This window comes from Leptonychotes weddellii, chromosome 12 (genome assembly GCF_054177405.1).
Source record: "Leptonychotes weddellii isolate Sample4059 chromosome 12, ASM5417740v2, whole genome shotgun sequence".
Lineage (NCBI taxonomy): Eukaryota > Metazoa > Chordata > Mammalia > Carnivora > Phocidae > Leptonychotes > Leptonychotes weddellii.
Window position 1 is genome coordinate 20,985,211 of NC_138380.1, and position 15,794 is coordinate 21,001,004.

At 42.3% G+C, this 15,794-nt stretch overlaps 1 protein-coding gene across 2 annotated transcripts in view; it reads right to left on the reverse strand.

Annotated features, from left to right (window-relative positions):
- CALU (calumenin) overlaps window positions 1-10,608 on the reverse strand; it is a 31,237-nt gene extending 20,629 nt beyond the window's left edge. For both annotated transcript variants that reach the window (XM_006745501.3, XM_006745500.3), the window contains exons 1-2: window positions 10,504-10,608; window positions 564-795 (exon numbers count right to left, since the gene is read on the reverse strand). In XM_006745501.3, coding sequence (XP_006745564.1) covers window positions 564-784 — 221 coding nt within the window. In that variant the 5' untranslated portion in view covers window positions 785-795; window positions 10,504-10,608. The remainder of the gene's footprint in view (window positions 1-563; window positions 796-10,503) is intronic.
- Between the last annotated feature and the right edge of the window lie 5,186 nt (window positions 10,609-15,794).

Sequence of the window (15,794 nt, forward strand, 5' to 3'; positions counted from 1 at the left end):
AAACCCAGCAACTCACACTCTGACATTAAGAACATTACTTATTACAATCTTCTAAAAGGCAAGATTGGTTTGCTTTTGTTTTTTATTAAGCAAATATCTGAGAATGAAAACAAAGAAGGTGAAGGACATTCTCAGAAATCACAAACTGTACAGAAATTAGCCCAGGGGTCTCATTTGCAGTTTATTATCCACTCAAAGGCTTGGCTTGGGAAACAATGAATAATAGGTCACGGATCATTTTTAAAAATTAAAAGCATCAGGGATGAGATGCCCCCCATGTAATGTTCCTTTGGAAAGAAGATGCAGTTCGATCTGGGTCCTGTAGCATTTGGTACTTTTACGAAAAATGACTTTGCTTTGCAGAATGAGGTTAACTGTTACTCAGTGGAGAAATGTATGAAAGCAAGCAATTAAATTTTAGTGGTAGGAATTCTGTGGTTAGCTTTCAGAAGAATGTAGTTCAAAACAGTTTTACTGGGTGGCCAAGCCAGAAGAGAAAAAAAGAATGAGTTGATTTACAAAGAAATGTCATTACTTTAGCCCCCTGAGAGCTGGCACCTTACCCAAGCCTTTCCTTGCTCTCTTCTGGTGTCAGCTGATCAAAGGTCTTCGCTTCTTCAGCACCCAAGAAGGCATCATGGTCATAATCAAAACTCTGAGCATCATTGTGAACTTTGTCGCTAAGCTGAGGTTCATGGTGTACACGGTCCTTCTTTTCTGTGGGCTTGCTCAAGGCAAAGGCCGTGCACAGGGACAGGCACATAAGAAACTGTCGCAGGTCCATGATAATTAGATCTTAAAGAAAAACAAAGGTTAGTTAATTCAGGAAGCAGTGTGCTCTGTAATTAAATAAGAAATTAAAACTCATATCCAGTTATTATTCTGATATTATCCCAAATATTATTACTTAATCCATAAAATAAGAATGGTAGAATATCAGACTTTCCAATTTTATGGTGAGAAATTTTCACCAGTTTCCTTCATCTGATTGGAAGCTGACATGGAATCAGTTAAAATATCCACCTTGTAAGTAGGCTCCCTTTTAAAAACACAAAAGTAGGGCGCCTGGGTGGCTCAGATGGTTAAGCGTCTGCCTTCAGCTCAGGTCATGATCCCAGGGTCCTGGGATCAAGCCCCACATCGGGCTCCTGGCTCAGCCGGGAGTCTGCTTCTCCCTCTCCCTCTGCCTCTCCCACTGCTCATGCTCTCTCTCTCTCTGTATCTCTGTGTCTCAAATGAATAAATAAAATCTTTAAAAAAAAAAAAAGATTAAAAACACAAAAGTAGAACATTAACCCTCTTGCCCAAGTTCTTAAGACTTAAAAGCAAAAAGACCAACATTTTTTTTTTTTTATTAAAAGATTTTATTTGACAGAGAGAGAGAGCACAAGAGGGAGGAGTGGGAGAGGGAGAAGCAGACTCCCTGCTGAGCAGGGAGCCCGATGCGGGACTTGATCCCGGGAGCCTGGGATCATGACCTGAGCCGAAGGCAGTCACTTAACCAACTGAGCCACCCAGGCGCCCCACAAAAAGACCAACATTTAAATTCAAACCTACTGACTCCAAATAACTTTACTTTTGTATTGTATCAGGGGTCTGGTCTTTAAAACTGGCTGGTTATTAGGATCACCAAAGCAGCTTTAAAAAAATTTCCCCTATTGAATTAGAATCTCTGAAGTTTTAAACGTTTCTCAGGTGATTCCGGTGATCATTAGATTAGGAACCACGAAATATTTGAGATCAGTTGTCCTGTATACAGCAACAAGTTGTCTCCCATATTCATGCTCAACCTCAAACCACCTTCAAAGATCAAACCATTCAGATGGTACGGTAATGGAGAACAACTGCTTTAGCATTCCTTATACTGGGTTTCCCAAACTTGCCCAGGCATAAGGATGCTTGGAGTACTGTTCAAAGTACAGATCCCTGGGTCCTACTCCATACTTTCAGAATCTCGGCAGTCACAGCTGACTCTAATGAACAAGCACAAGACTGGAACACTTTATAAAAAAATGTTGACCAAAAAATTGCAGAGAAGCTGCAGGATGGTAACTTATTTAGCATACTCTACAGATTCCCCAGAATATTGTCTAGAGAGGTTACGGTCTTAGAGAAAAAAACTATAAAATTAAAAATCAAGAGGAAAGGTTTTCCCAATTTTCATATTTTAACTCTTTGACCAGTAGAACATGGATTCTAAATGCCTTTCCCCCTGTAGTGAGTCAGTTTTTGTAAATTCACAAAATCTCTTAACTCATTTCCACTTGTAACCAATGGCTCTCTTACTGGATAGGCAGGTGGTTATCAGGCATGAGGCTTGTTTGTGGGTTAAACCGTGTCCCCCAAAAAGATATATATCCTGAAGTCCTAACCCCAGTACCCGTGAATGTGACCTTGGAAACAGGATCTTTGCAGATGTAATTAAGTTAAAATGAGGTCATTTTGGAGTAGAGGGTGGGCTCTCATCCAATCATTGATATAAAAGGAGGGAAATTTAGACAGTCACACAGAGAAGAGAATGCCAAGTTATGAAGAGGCAGAGATTGGAATGATGCATCTGCAAGTCAAGGAATATCAAGGATTCCAGGCAACCCCAGAGGCTAGGAAGAGGGAAGGAAGGATCCTCCCCTAGAGCCTTCAGACAGAGCATAGCTCTGCCAACACCTTGATTTCTAACTTCTAGCCTCTAGAACTATGAGAGAATACATATCTGACCTTTTAAGCCACCCAGTTTGTGGCAATTTGTTACAGCAGCCCTAGGAAACTAATAAAAGGCTCAGTACAGAGGACCACTGTATCACATGAAAGGTAAATGCATTGCCTTACCCTAATTTGCAGATTAAGCTAGACAGACTTCACCTTCCCCAGGATGTCACTAGTGGAACCATCTAGTCCAAGGGCTCACAATTTATATGTAAATATTTTTAAAAACATGAATTCTTTCAGCATAACTTTTAACTTAGTGGTTCTCAATCTAGACTATACCCTAGAATCACCCAAAGACTTTTAAGAAAATATGATCACTAAATCCCACCCCTAACTTAATATTTTTAAAAGGCAGCCAGGCTAAGAACCACTATTTTAACTAACCTCTCAAACAGCCATAGTAATATCTTAAGAAATTTGACCTGAGAGATGCCTAGGTGGCTCAGCCAGTTAAGCATCAGCCTTCAGCCCAGGTCATGATCCCAGGGTTCTGGGATCAAGTCCCACATCAGGCCGCTCAACATGGAGTCTGTTTGTCCCTCTCTCTCTGCCCCTCCCCCTGCTCGTGCACATGTGCTCTCAAACAAATAAAATCTTAAAAAAAAATAAAGCTGCAATCATACAAACACCCCTATCTACCTTGTTTCTTCCTGATTAAGAATTATTTCTCTTAGAGGTGCCTGGCTGGCTCAGTCTGCCTTCAGCTCAGATCGTGATCCCAGGGTGCTGGGATCGAGCCCCGCATCAGGCTCCTTGCTCAGCGGAAAGCCTGCTTCTCCCACTGCCTGCGGCTCCTCCTGCTTGTGCTCTGACAAATAAATTAAATAAATAAATAAATAAATAAAATCTTAAAAAAAAAAAAACTGACCTGAAAATATACTTAACATGAAGAAACTGCATATATCTGATCCTGCCTGAAAGTTTTGGGAGCTAGAATGAATTGTTCCAGGGGATTAATTAAATTAAAGAAATTAAGTATGCCAACAGATTAGACATATTTCAATGTATCTGTTTTTCTTGTAACCACCAAATAGTAAAGGAAGTTACACTGCATTACCTTGGATTTAGAGAGTCCTTTGGATTCAGTAAACTAAAAAATGCTTACAACAGCTAATGGTGAGCATGTTACATAAAGATTCCTTAAAAGTAGAAAGAAAGCAAATAGAGAAATATGTTTAATCCCAACACAACCTAGAAAGATGATCATACAAAAACACAACCTGAGGTCTCCATGAGTAACTTTCAGGTTGTAAGAGCACACAAGGACACTGTACGCAGTGCCTGGGAAAGCAGCGCAGTGGGGAAGGGTGAGAAGGTCCTGAAATGGCAGAGGAGGCATCAATAGAGAGTAGAAAGTATTCTACAGTAAATAGGACAGCACCAATAAGTCAAATAGAAACGCCTCTAAGGAGATGACTGAAGGCAGTCACTCCTGGAATGCTCATTCTCCAAAAAAATAGTACTCTTACTGGATGGTTGGTGAGACTGATGAAAACCCGTAAGAAGCAATGTGAAAAAGCAAGACCAAGAGACCGCTAGACAACCGGGAAGAAGGTGGGACTTTTCTTAAGCTGTTCCTACCAACATCAGAACTCAGCTATGCTTCTGAAAGTTTATCAGTATTCTGTTTCATGCTAGCCCACTGAAACGCCCAAATTTGTATACACCTGCACAAAGATATTCCATAATGACAGTTTATAATGATAAAAAAGGAATGGAGAACAAACAAAACCAGAGAACTAGTAAATACACATGAAATCTCTATTATGGGAGACTACACAAAGGTTAAAAAGAATGAGGTGAATCTATCTGCACGTTAAGTGAACAACAAAAAGCAAGTTGCAAAACAATGTTAAGATTTCATTTATGTAATAAGCGAAACCAAATAACCTCCCAGGTTGTTTGTATTTGTATAATATAGAACACATATGAATAAAAATGGAGTGGAAGGATAAACATCTATCTGTAAACAGTGGTAACCCCCAGACTCAAGGGAGAAGAGATGGGGCGGGGTGGTGAGGCTGGTATGAACTTTAGTATTGTACTCTGCTGTCTATATTTTGTAAATGAATACACACTCATGTGTATTACCTGTGTATATTACTTTTTAAATATTATAAAAACTCTTTTCAATACTAGTTGAAAAGAAAACATTTTCAAGCCATTTCTCCAGATTGAAAAAGGAGACTGAAGAAAAACACATATCTATTAAGACATAAACTCTTTTTAAAGTAAAACATGCTGCTTTAGGGTAACACTTCAGCTTGTCCTTCAATAATTCAACTGATCAAATCAGTGGCACAAGAGAAAATTAAGAGATTTAATGGCTCTCTTAAATGCCAAAATGAGTATGACTTTATTTTAGGACAAAATAAGACTTCCATCTCAAACTACAAACACTTCTTTAGACCAATAAAACTCTGTAGAGAAAAGGAACAAATTTCTGTTGTGGATATTTTGTGACATATCCAAACAATATCTATAATGTTAGAGGCTTACAAAATCAAGTAAAATCAAGTCACTGCAACAGATGATTTTCCTTATGCCTATTAATAAGGAAACTTCACATTTAGGAAAATTTTATATATGATTAATTACATCCTCAGAATAAAATACCCCAACAATTCTTGCATAATTCCTTAACAACTCTTGCAAACCTCAAATGTTACAATATAAATAATGCCTAAGCCCATTACCAGGCCTGGAAAAGATACTGTACAAAGTTTTGATACATGTAACATACAAAAATGTAACACTGATTCACTGTGATTTAGAGGCAAAGCTACATTTAAGTTTGAGGCTTAACATCTTGATAACAAGGATAAGAGAATTCCAGAGTAAAAGTCAAGAGCTTCTGCTTTATCATCTATCTATCCATCCCTTTTCCTTCTCTTTCAATTAACTTCCAATCCCACGCCTCTGAAGGCTCCTTCCCCCATTTTGTCAATCACTACTACTCAGGTCTCCACAATCCAAAATCTGTCTTTTCCAGACCTCGCTATTCATTCAACGTTGCCCTTCCCTTTCCTTCACCCACAGGAGTGTCTATACTGCTATCTCTGCTCCTCACCACCTACTGCCACTGTGAAATCTAGCTTTCTACCTACCACTGATGGAACTACTTCTTAAAAAGGTCACAAGGACCACGTGATGGACAAAGCCAATGGTCCTACCTTCACCTCTCTGCAGTGGACAATAAAAAACCCTGCACTTTAAGTAACTTTTAAAAAAAATATACACCCTTTGTACCCACATATAATATACCAACTCCTGGCTATTAGAAACTTTCACAAAGGCCTCTTGTTCTATGAATATAGACACTAAAAAAAGACTGTACTAGATTTATCTAAATCCATACAGTACATAAAAATGTTCAAGTAGAAACAAAAGATATCCACCAAGACAAAGGATATTTTATATAGGAATATGTGAGAACAGTACAAAACAACCTTTGACACAATGTATTTGAAGAACTACATTAGTGCAGTTATTTCTGAAGCATGTTTATCTTTTCAATCAAACTGAAACCAAATAATGGCCTTTCTCTTTCTCCTTCCCTCTTCATCACAGCTACACATCAATGAATAACAGGATATCAGGAAAACATAAATGGCAGACATAGATGTATGAACTTTTATCATGTGATCTAGAAGGTAAATCAATGGCCGTGGAAAAAGCATCTCCCCATCTCCTATTTCTCAAATGACCTGTAAGTTTTTCTTTCTATAATTCTGTCCCACCTTCACCAAGGGTAACATCTAATATTTTTTCTTAAAAAAAAAAGAAAGAAAGAAAGAAAATCTGGGGCACCTGGGTGGTTCAGTCGGTTAAGTGTCTGCCTTCGGCTCAGGTCATGATCTCAGGGTCCTGGGATTGGGCCCCATGTCGGGCTCCCTGCTCACGGGGAAATCTGCTTTTCCCTCTCCCTCTGCCCCTCCCCTGGCTCCTGCATGTGCTCTCTCAAATGAAATAAATAAAATCTTTAAAAAAAAAATCTAGACCTGTACTGTTCAGGACAATAGCTATGAATCACATGCAGCTGCTAAGCACTTGAACTGTGGCTGGTGTAAATAAGATGTGATATAAGTGTTACACTTTACATAGAAAAAATGGCATTTTGGGGCGCCTGGGTGGCTCAGTTGGTTAAGCGACTGCCTTCGGCTCAGGTCATGATCCTGGAGTCCCTGGATCGAGTCCCGCATCGGGCTCCCTGCTCAGTGGGGAGTCTGCTTCTCCCTCTGACCCTCCCCCCTCTCATGTGCTTGCTCTCTCTCATTCTCTCTCTCTCAAGTGAATAAATAAAATCTTTAAAAAAAAAAATGGCATTTTGTATGCACTGGATTAAATTATTAACATTAATCTGTTTTAAAATTTCAGATGAAAATGTATTTGGGGCGCCTGGGTGGCTCAGTCGTTAAGCATCTGCCTTCGGCTCAGGTCATGATCCCAGAGTCCTGGGATCGAGCCCCGCATCGGGCTCCCTGCTCTGCAGGAAGTCTGCTTCTCCCTCTCCCACTCCCCCTGCTTGTGTTCCCTCTCTCACTGTGTCTCTCTCTGTCAAATAAATAAAATCTTTAAAAAAAAAAAAAAAAGAAAAAATGTATTCATGTGACATGTACTATATTTCTACTGAATAATGCCATGTTAGAGACACAAACTAAACAGAACAGGAAAGATATCAAGTAACTATCATCCTTCAAAGTATATCACCAATAATGGTCTCCCGCAAAAGTTATTTTCATGAACTGCTCCAGTTAATTCATAGGGAGAAAATTAATAGCATAAGCTTAAATTTCTTTCAATAACAAAGATTAGCCTTAAGAATCAGTTTATTTTATCCATTCAAAAATTTCCTTGAAAGCTCTAAATTCTTGCCATTTCCCTCCCTTCCTTCCCAGTCACTGGTCACAGAACACTTAAATTGTTCCAGGGAAATTCAGATGTCTGGATTAAATACAACTTCTCAGGAACATTAGCACTGAGTGATCCCACAGGTATTTTGGTTGATCAAAGACCCATTACTCAAAGTTAACAAGTGGGAGAAATGGGTGTGGTGGTAAAATTCCAGTTCTCTGAGCTGGATAATCAGCAAAAAAGGACAATCCTCTATAATGCAGCAAAAAGAGGATCTCACTGCCTAAGTGTCTACTTCAGTTGTGGGTTGGGGGAACAGCCTGACAGCAGCTTAAGTATACTAAGGCCCAGTTTATAAAATCTAGAAATTAAAGCTATCCGGTTATCTGACATTCTTCACTTACAACTTTAGTGCAAGTACAACGGATTATCACATTCAAGGAATAATGTCATCCTGCATGATCTGATAAAAGTTATGATAATGACAAACCATTTAGTCCATGTTTCTCTAGTGACAAAGCAAATTTACATTAGATCATTAACACATTCTAATTAAATTATTTGTGGTACTGAGAGCACACATTTATATGACAGCTGAGAATAGAAAAACTGCAAAATTTGCCTAAAGAAGAGCTCTGAGAATGACAAACTATTACTCAGGCTTCCTTAGTTCTATAACCAAAGCAGCTCAGTACAAACTAAAATTTTCTGGCTGCGGAGTGAAAAAATTAAGAAAAAAGTTCTAAAAATTCTGGAAGAAAAAAGTTTCCTTTGGGGCTGATGAAACTTTAACACATAATTAATTGCCATAGGAATGCTTTGCAAAATGTAGGGACAGGAGCTTTGTTTTCTAGTTGCAATTTTGGAGTGCATGTTTAACACACATAAAGTCCTTGAGAATTTGGTAGTTATTTTAGCTCAACCTCCCTTCGGTGCCAAATGTCTATAAATAATTTTAAAGTCCTAGATGAAAAGACCTATCTACTATGATTACTCCATCTGGAAGTAATCCGTACCCATTCCTCTTAACTTTTATAAAACTTGTACCACTCCACAATAATGATCATAGGCTACTTTAAGTTGTCTCCTTAGCTCCCCTATAGATAGTACATTTTTAAAAGGCAGGACTCTCAGCTAATATAAATTAATATCTTTCTACAGTCCCCAGTACAATGTCTTACATTTTTTATATACCAATACATTTTACTGGATTAGTTGGACAGTACTTGGCAGCAATGCAGTTCCTGCCTGCTCCCCAACCCCCAATTCCCCTCACCGGATCTGGCCATCAGGCAGCAACAGGCAAGTGTTATTTCAGCTGTTTTAACTCTAATACATAAATTACAACAACAACACCACCCATATTTAAGAGTTCACAAAGGATCTAGGATGTTATGGCCTAGCATCTCCAATGGCTATCCCTGGCTACACCTCTGTCCTTCCAATACCCCTGGCACACCCATGTTATAGAAAATTTGTGTTAATATCAATTACCAATCTCCTGTACTGGTGCAATGTATAGAAAATGCCACCAATATATATCTTTTGACACATTACTGGATGAACGGAAGCCAAGAATTATATTGAGAGTTAGTGGTAGGAGTTGATTTCAAAGCTGTAACCAAGTACCATCCACTCAGGCATACCCAATTCATCTTTATCAGTTCATGGTCCTCCTAGTTGCAATTCTTAAAAAAAAAATCCTACTGGAGACCCCTGAATCACTGTAAAACTCAGATTAGGCCTAGGCAATTCATCCTCTACCCACAAATACAATTTACAGGTTTGTACTGTAAATTTGTACTATAATACTTAAATTCTTCAGTGATGGCCATCGTTACTTGGCTAACTAAATTCATGGAATGAGGTCAGACATGCATTTGTCTTGTGTCTTCCACTCTAGGGCAAAAAATAATTTATCGGGAGACTACACGTTCTCTACTTCCCAACTACAAAACCATATTAAAAGCAACCTTATTCCCAATTCATTAACGTTGATCTTATGGTACATACCGCCAGGAAGTGAATGCAATTCAATTCTCAGAGACCTTACTCTGAGAATTTAAACAATCAGGAATTGAGATCAAGGGCCCTACAATTTTAGGAGACCCAGGAAACTTTTGCCATAGTGCACAAGCTGCTTTCAAAACTACCTACCACCTAACTATGCTCTTAATCAGGGCAGCTGTTGGGAATTAACTTTACTTCTCAACACAGCATGCCAAAAATCAGAACTAAGATCTATAGCTAAAAGCAACAAAAAAGGTAAAATACAATTCCCTAATAAAGCTTAAAAACTATTTCCCGTCGCTGACAGAAGTATGCAGCCAAACACGGAAGCTCGAAGCAGTCGGCTTTTCTTTAAAATTACACAAAGGTGTTTTTTTTTTTAATCACATAGTGTCTTCCCGCATTCTCCCCCACCCCCTCCCCCCGCCCCGTTTCTACACCCTCAAAGTCAGCGAACACGACTTTCTTGGCAGACGCACCCTACTCTCGGGATGTGGCCTTGGGGCTGGGCTGGAGGACACAGGTAGGCCGGTTAGTGGGAGGTGGCAGAGAACTGTTACACTAACACTACCCCACTGCCCTTCGACCTTCAGTAGGCAAACAGGAGGGACTCGGTGAGAGACGGAGCCCAGGGGCCGAGGACGTGGCAAGCCAGGCACAAAACAGTACCCCCCAGAACGCAAAACCGGGAGCCGGAGTTCGCCGAGACTCAGGCCCCTTCCCAGCGCGCGCGGGAGGGCGAGCGGCGGCCTTCAACTCAGACTGCGCGCCGAGGGCCGCGGGGTCGCGAGCAGGCTCAGGGCCCGTTCCCCCCGCGCTAGCAGAAACAGGGGCCCCGAACGAAGGGGACCCATGCCGCGTCGGGAGCGAGTGCAGACAACAAAAAGCGGAAAAGGACGAGGCTGCAGAAGAACTGGGGACCGCAGTACCTACCTTTCCTCGTAGCGCCCACAGCCCAGGTTCCCGTGGCCGCCGCTCACCCACCGGCTCAGCTCACGCGCGCAAGCACCGCCCAACCGGAAGCAGCTCCGCGCCCCGCCCCCATCCGCCTCGCCGGCGGCCTCCTGACCAATCATCAACGAACCTGCCGCTGACGTGCAGCATTCCCCGACATCCATTGGCCCTACAGTCGCGTAACCGGGATTGGCTGGAAAGCGCCACGTCCCCGCGAGCGCGCCGAGTGCGTGGACCGGATTCCCGCCCAACCCTGGTCCCCGGCCCTGTGGGGATGGCGGGCCCCAGCCCCCTATTCCGGGTGGCGTGTGGGCGCGGCTGTCTGGCGGCCTGGTCCCAGTTCACAGCGCGTGACTCGGCCTCCACACGGCTTTTTGGATTACCCTTCCAGTTATCTTCATGCCCACAAGCACACAGGACCGAATTAATTCGACTGTATCAGTCGACAACTATATTGAACAATCCCAACTTCTTTCCCTTCAGCGCTACCGCCCTGATGTAGCCTACGGGAGGCTCTTCACTCGTTGGCTCCAGTGTAACTTTCAGCTTTATCTCCCACCACTCCCTCCCACATATCTTGTGCTCTGGCCACCACCATCTTGGTGTATCCTAACAGTTTGCCTTTTCACATCTCTTTGATCTGTCTTCATCATGTGATCTCCTCTGCCTGGACTAAGTGTGTTATGAATGCCAATAGAAGTCCCGGTTCAGTCTCGGTTAGCTTTTGAAGTCTTTCCTGACCCCACTAGGTATAATTCCTCTTTTTGCCTTCCTAACACTTTGTATCTTCAACACACTTTGCCAAATTTTGCTATAAAAAGCTTTTTATCCACATGTCCTCCTCTAGGCTAAGCTCCAGGGTAAAGATCTGCCATATTCATTTTTTTTTTTTTTAAGATTTTATTTATTTGAGAGAGCGAGCACAAGCAGGCAGAGGGGCAGAGGGAGAGGAAGAAACAGACCCACTGCTGAGCAGGGAGCCCGATGCGGGGCTCGATCCCAGGGCTCTGGGATCATGACCTGAGCCGAAGGCAGATACTTGACTGAGCCACCCAAGCGCCCCTGCCTTATTCATCTTTTTATCTACAGCTCTGACCTTGCTGCCCAGTTCAGAGTAAATGCTCAATAATGTTAAGTGAAGTGAACTGAATGGGTGAGCCCATTGCATGTTCCTGAGTTAAGAGGAATACAGGAAATTTTTCACTTATTCAATTTCATGTCATGAAATTCAAGCAAACATTGAATGAGGACTACTATGTTAGCAACACCAATGGAACATAAACCTACTATGTTCTTAGCACATAAAGCCTCATACTTTAACATCAAATTGAAACAGGTAGTATGCTGATGAAAACTTTAAATACAAAGCAAGTTAACGTGCTTTTAATTGACAAGGTGAAAGATTGACAACGAATGCTTTAGGAATGACAGTGACCCTTGGTGCTAACCAGAGAGGTCTTCCTCCTAAGAAGGTGCAACTCAAACTGGACTAAGGAATTCCTGAATGCAACTATTCAGCAACAGCAGTAACAGAAACAAGAGCAAGTGGGGGACAGAGGGGGGAGATAAATTCTTAGGCCAGGCAGGGGATGAGGGAGGTAAAAAGAGGGGGGGGCATGAAGAGAAAGCACATGTGTAAGTTTCTCTAAGTAATACAAAGTCTTAATCTGAGGAGCCTGAACTGAAGGCAGTGGGAATTGTGGGTCTTCTGAAGGTTTCTAAACTTGTGCCTATGTGGGAGGTAGAATGAGATTGAAAGTGGAAAGTGGTTCTTTCTAGGAGGAACATCTCCTAATAGGGATTAACTATAGAATAGGCTGCATCAGGAGAAATGCCTCCTTGAAGTCAAGCACTGTGCCAGGTGCTGGTAAACCCACAATGAATAGGACAGGTCCCTGCCCTCAAGGAACTGCAGCCCAGCGGGAGAGCCACCCATCTCGAAAGTGTCCTAGAGGAAGCTGGATAAGGTAGTGGGACTCTGCCAGAGATGGGGCCCTCCAACCCTGAGATTCCCTGTGGATAAGGGCTTGGCCTTGGGGAAAAAAAAAACCTCTCATATACAAGAGAAATTTTTAAAGTGGAAATAACAAGTCCTCGACTCAGTGACTGCTTAGATGAAAGAAATAAAGGAGCAGTCAAAAATTTAAAATTTTAATCATAGGAAACTGGGAGAATGAACTAAATGGGTGTAAGAAAAGGGAAATGAGTTCAAGACATGGAAAGTCTAAGATGACGGCAGAATATCTAGAGGTGCCTGGGTGGCTCAGTTGGTTCAGTGTCTGCCTTCGGCTCAGGTGATGATCTCAGGGTCCTGGGATCAAGCCCAGCGTGGGGCTTCTTGCTCAGCGGGGAGTCTACTTATCCCTCTCCCTCTGCCACTCCAAAGAACGCTCATGCGTTCTTTCTCTCTCTTTCAAATAAATAAGCCTTTAAAAAAATAAAAATAAAAAGAATCAATAGGCTGGAGGAGATACTTAGAAGGATCATTGGCCAGGAGGCAGCTGAGGGAGCCATGAGAACAAATGAGCTGAGGAGAGAAAAGCACATTAAGCCTCAAGGGAGCCCTGAGTTAGAAAGGAGGTGGAGGAGGAAGAGGACTTGAAGGGTGACTCACATAAGAAATGTCACCTTAGCTGCCCCTAAAAGCCCATGAGTCCTGGATTCTGTCTCTCAGAGAAGTACTGAAGTACTGTTTATGGCAAGCATGATGTCAACCTCTGAAGGCTGATGTTCTTCAAGCATTCCCTACTCTGCCCATTTGGTGCTGCTGAACACTTACTCCACAAATAAACGTATTGCTTCCCATGCGCCAGATGCCATTCTAGGCACTGGGGATACAGCAATAAACAAAATGGACCAAACTCTCATGGTGCTTATATTCTGGTATGAAGCCAATAATCCAGATAAAAAAGCAAAACATAGAGAATGGGAGGTGATGATAGGTACCAAGGAATAGAATAAGGCAGAGAAGGAGAGAACAGAGTGCTGGGACTATCCAAAGTGGTGTTGCAATCTTAGAAAGAGTGGCCAGGGAAGGCTCATAAAGAGGATGAACATGTAAGTGAACATCTGAAGGTGGTGAAGAACATTCCAGGAAAAGGGAACAGCAAGAAGGCAGGCCCTGACCTGAAGCATGCTTGGAGTGTTTGAGAAGCAGCAGGGAACCAGTGTGGCTAGGCTGTGGTAATTGAGGAGAGTAGAGAAAATGAGGTCGGAGAGGAGGGAGCAGAGAGGTGGGCGAGGAGCAGAGGGACACCATGTAGGGCCTTTACGCTATTGTAAGGACTTTCCCTTTTATTATGCCTGAGAAGGCATGGAAGAGACTGGCTATTTACCAGACTGTTTCCTCTTCCCTCTATGGACACAGCTAGACTACAGTGTGGACAGGTAACTGAGCTCTGGCCAAAGGAAAAGTAGCAGAAATGATGTCTACCGCTTCCAGTACTTGCCTTACCAACCTGCCATGGGCCATTCTCCAAGCTCTCTCTCTTTCTCTGGCAACCCTAGAAGCCATGTAGTGCAGATGGCATATCACGAGATGGAAGGAGCCCAGGTGCTTGTTAAAAAAAACTCTCACTGAACAGGAACACCTTTTTTGGACTTTTTCTGAGTGAGAAATGAATTTCTACTGGTTATTTTATGCCACTGATATATTGGGATTTATCTCTTTCAGAGCTAGCATTACCTTAACTAATACAGATGGGAAGACATTGGAGGGTTTTGAGTGGAAAAGTGACATGATCTAAGATTTTTAAAGGGTTACATGTGACCGAAGAGGGTGAGATTAGAAAAAAGCCACCCCTTTAGGAGGTTTTGCAACAATCCAGGTGATGACAATGATGATGATGGCTTGGTCCAGGGGGGTAGCAGTGGAAATAGTGAGATGTGTCGGATCCTGCATATATTTTGAAAGTAGTTTAAAAGGATTTCCTGATGGGTTGGCGATGGGGTGGGGAGAAAGAGAGGAGTCAAGGATGACTCCAAAGTTTTGAGAAAGTAGAAAAATGGAGCTGCCATTGACTAGGATAGAGAAGACCTTGGGAGGGGCAAGTCTTGAGGGATAATATTGAAAGATTAGTTTTGGACATTATGAGATGCCTATTAGATATTCAAATAGAAATGTCCAGTAGGCAGTTGGATAGGTGTCTGTGGAGTTCACAGTGTTCTGGACTAGAGATATAAATTTGGGAATAATTGGTTTATGTGTGATATGCAGCCATGAGTTTTGATTTGGAGATGGTAGAGGGTATTGATGAGAATGAATCAGCAAAGGAAACTGAGAAGAAAAGTCAGTGAAGGAGGAAAGCCAGGAGAGCGTAGTGTTCTAGAAGCCAAGTGAAGAAAGCATTTCAAGGAGAAAGGAGTAGTTACTTATGTCCCACGCTGGTAACAGAGAGAGGAGGACTGATTAGCCATTGGCTTTAGCAACGTGGGGATCAGGTTTGGTGGGGTAGTGGGTGCCAAAACCTACCAGAGGGGTTCAGGAGAGAATAGGAAGCAAGAAATTGGAAACCCTTTCAAGGAGTTTTCTTTAAAGGGGTGGAGAAAACTGGAGCAGTGGGGTAGCAGGGCCAAGGGAGGTTTTGTTTTATTTTCTTCTATTTTTAAATGGAAGAAATAACAATATGGTTAGGAGAAATATCAGTTTGTTGCTGATGGGGAGGATCTAGGAGTGAGGATAAAATTGATGTAGGAAAAAGGGAGAATTGCTAGAGCAATGTCCTTGAGTAGAAGAGATGGGATGGGATCTAGTACAAAAGGGGAAGAGTTGGACGTTGCAAGAGGCGCCTGGGTGGCTCAGTCGTTGGGCGTCTGCCTTCAGCTCAGGTCATGATCCCAGGGTCCTGGGATCGAGCCCCGCATCGGGCTCCCTGCTCGGCGGGAAGTCTGCTTCTCCCTCTCCCACTCCCCCTGCTTGTGTTCCCTCTCTCGCTGTGTCTCTCTCTGTCACATAAATAAATAAAATCTTAAAAAAAAAAAAAAAAAGAGTTGGACGTTGCTTAGAACTGAGACAGTTCTGGGCACCTGGGTGGCTCAGTTGGTTGAGCGACTGCCTTCGGCTCAGGTCATGATCCTGGAGTCCCGGGATCGAGTCCCGCATCGGGCTCCCTGCTCGGCGGGGAGTCTGCTTCTCCCTTTGACCCTCCCCACTCTCATGTGCTCTCTCTCTCTCTCTCATTCTCTCTCTCAAATAAATAAATAAATAAATAATCTTTAAAAAAAAAAAAAAAGAACTGAGACAGTTCTTCCATAGTAACAAGGAGAGAAAC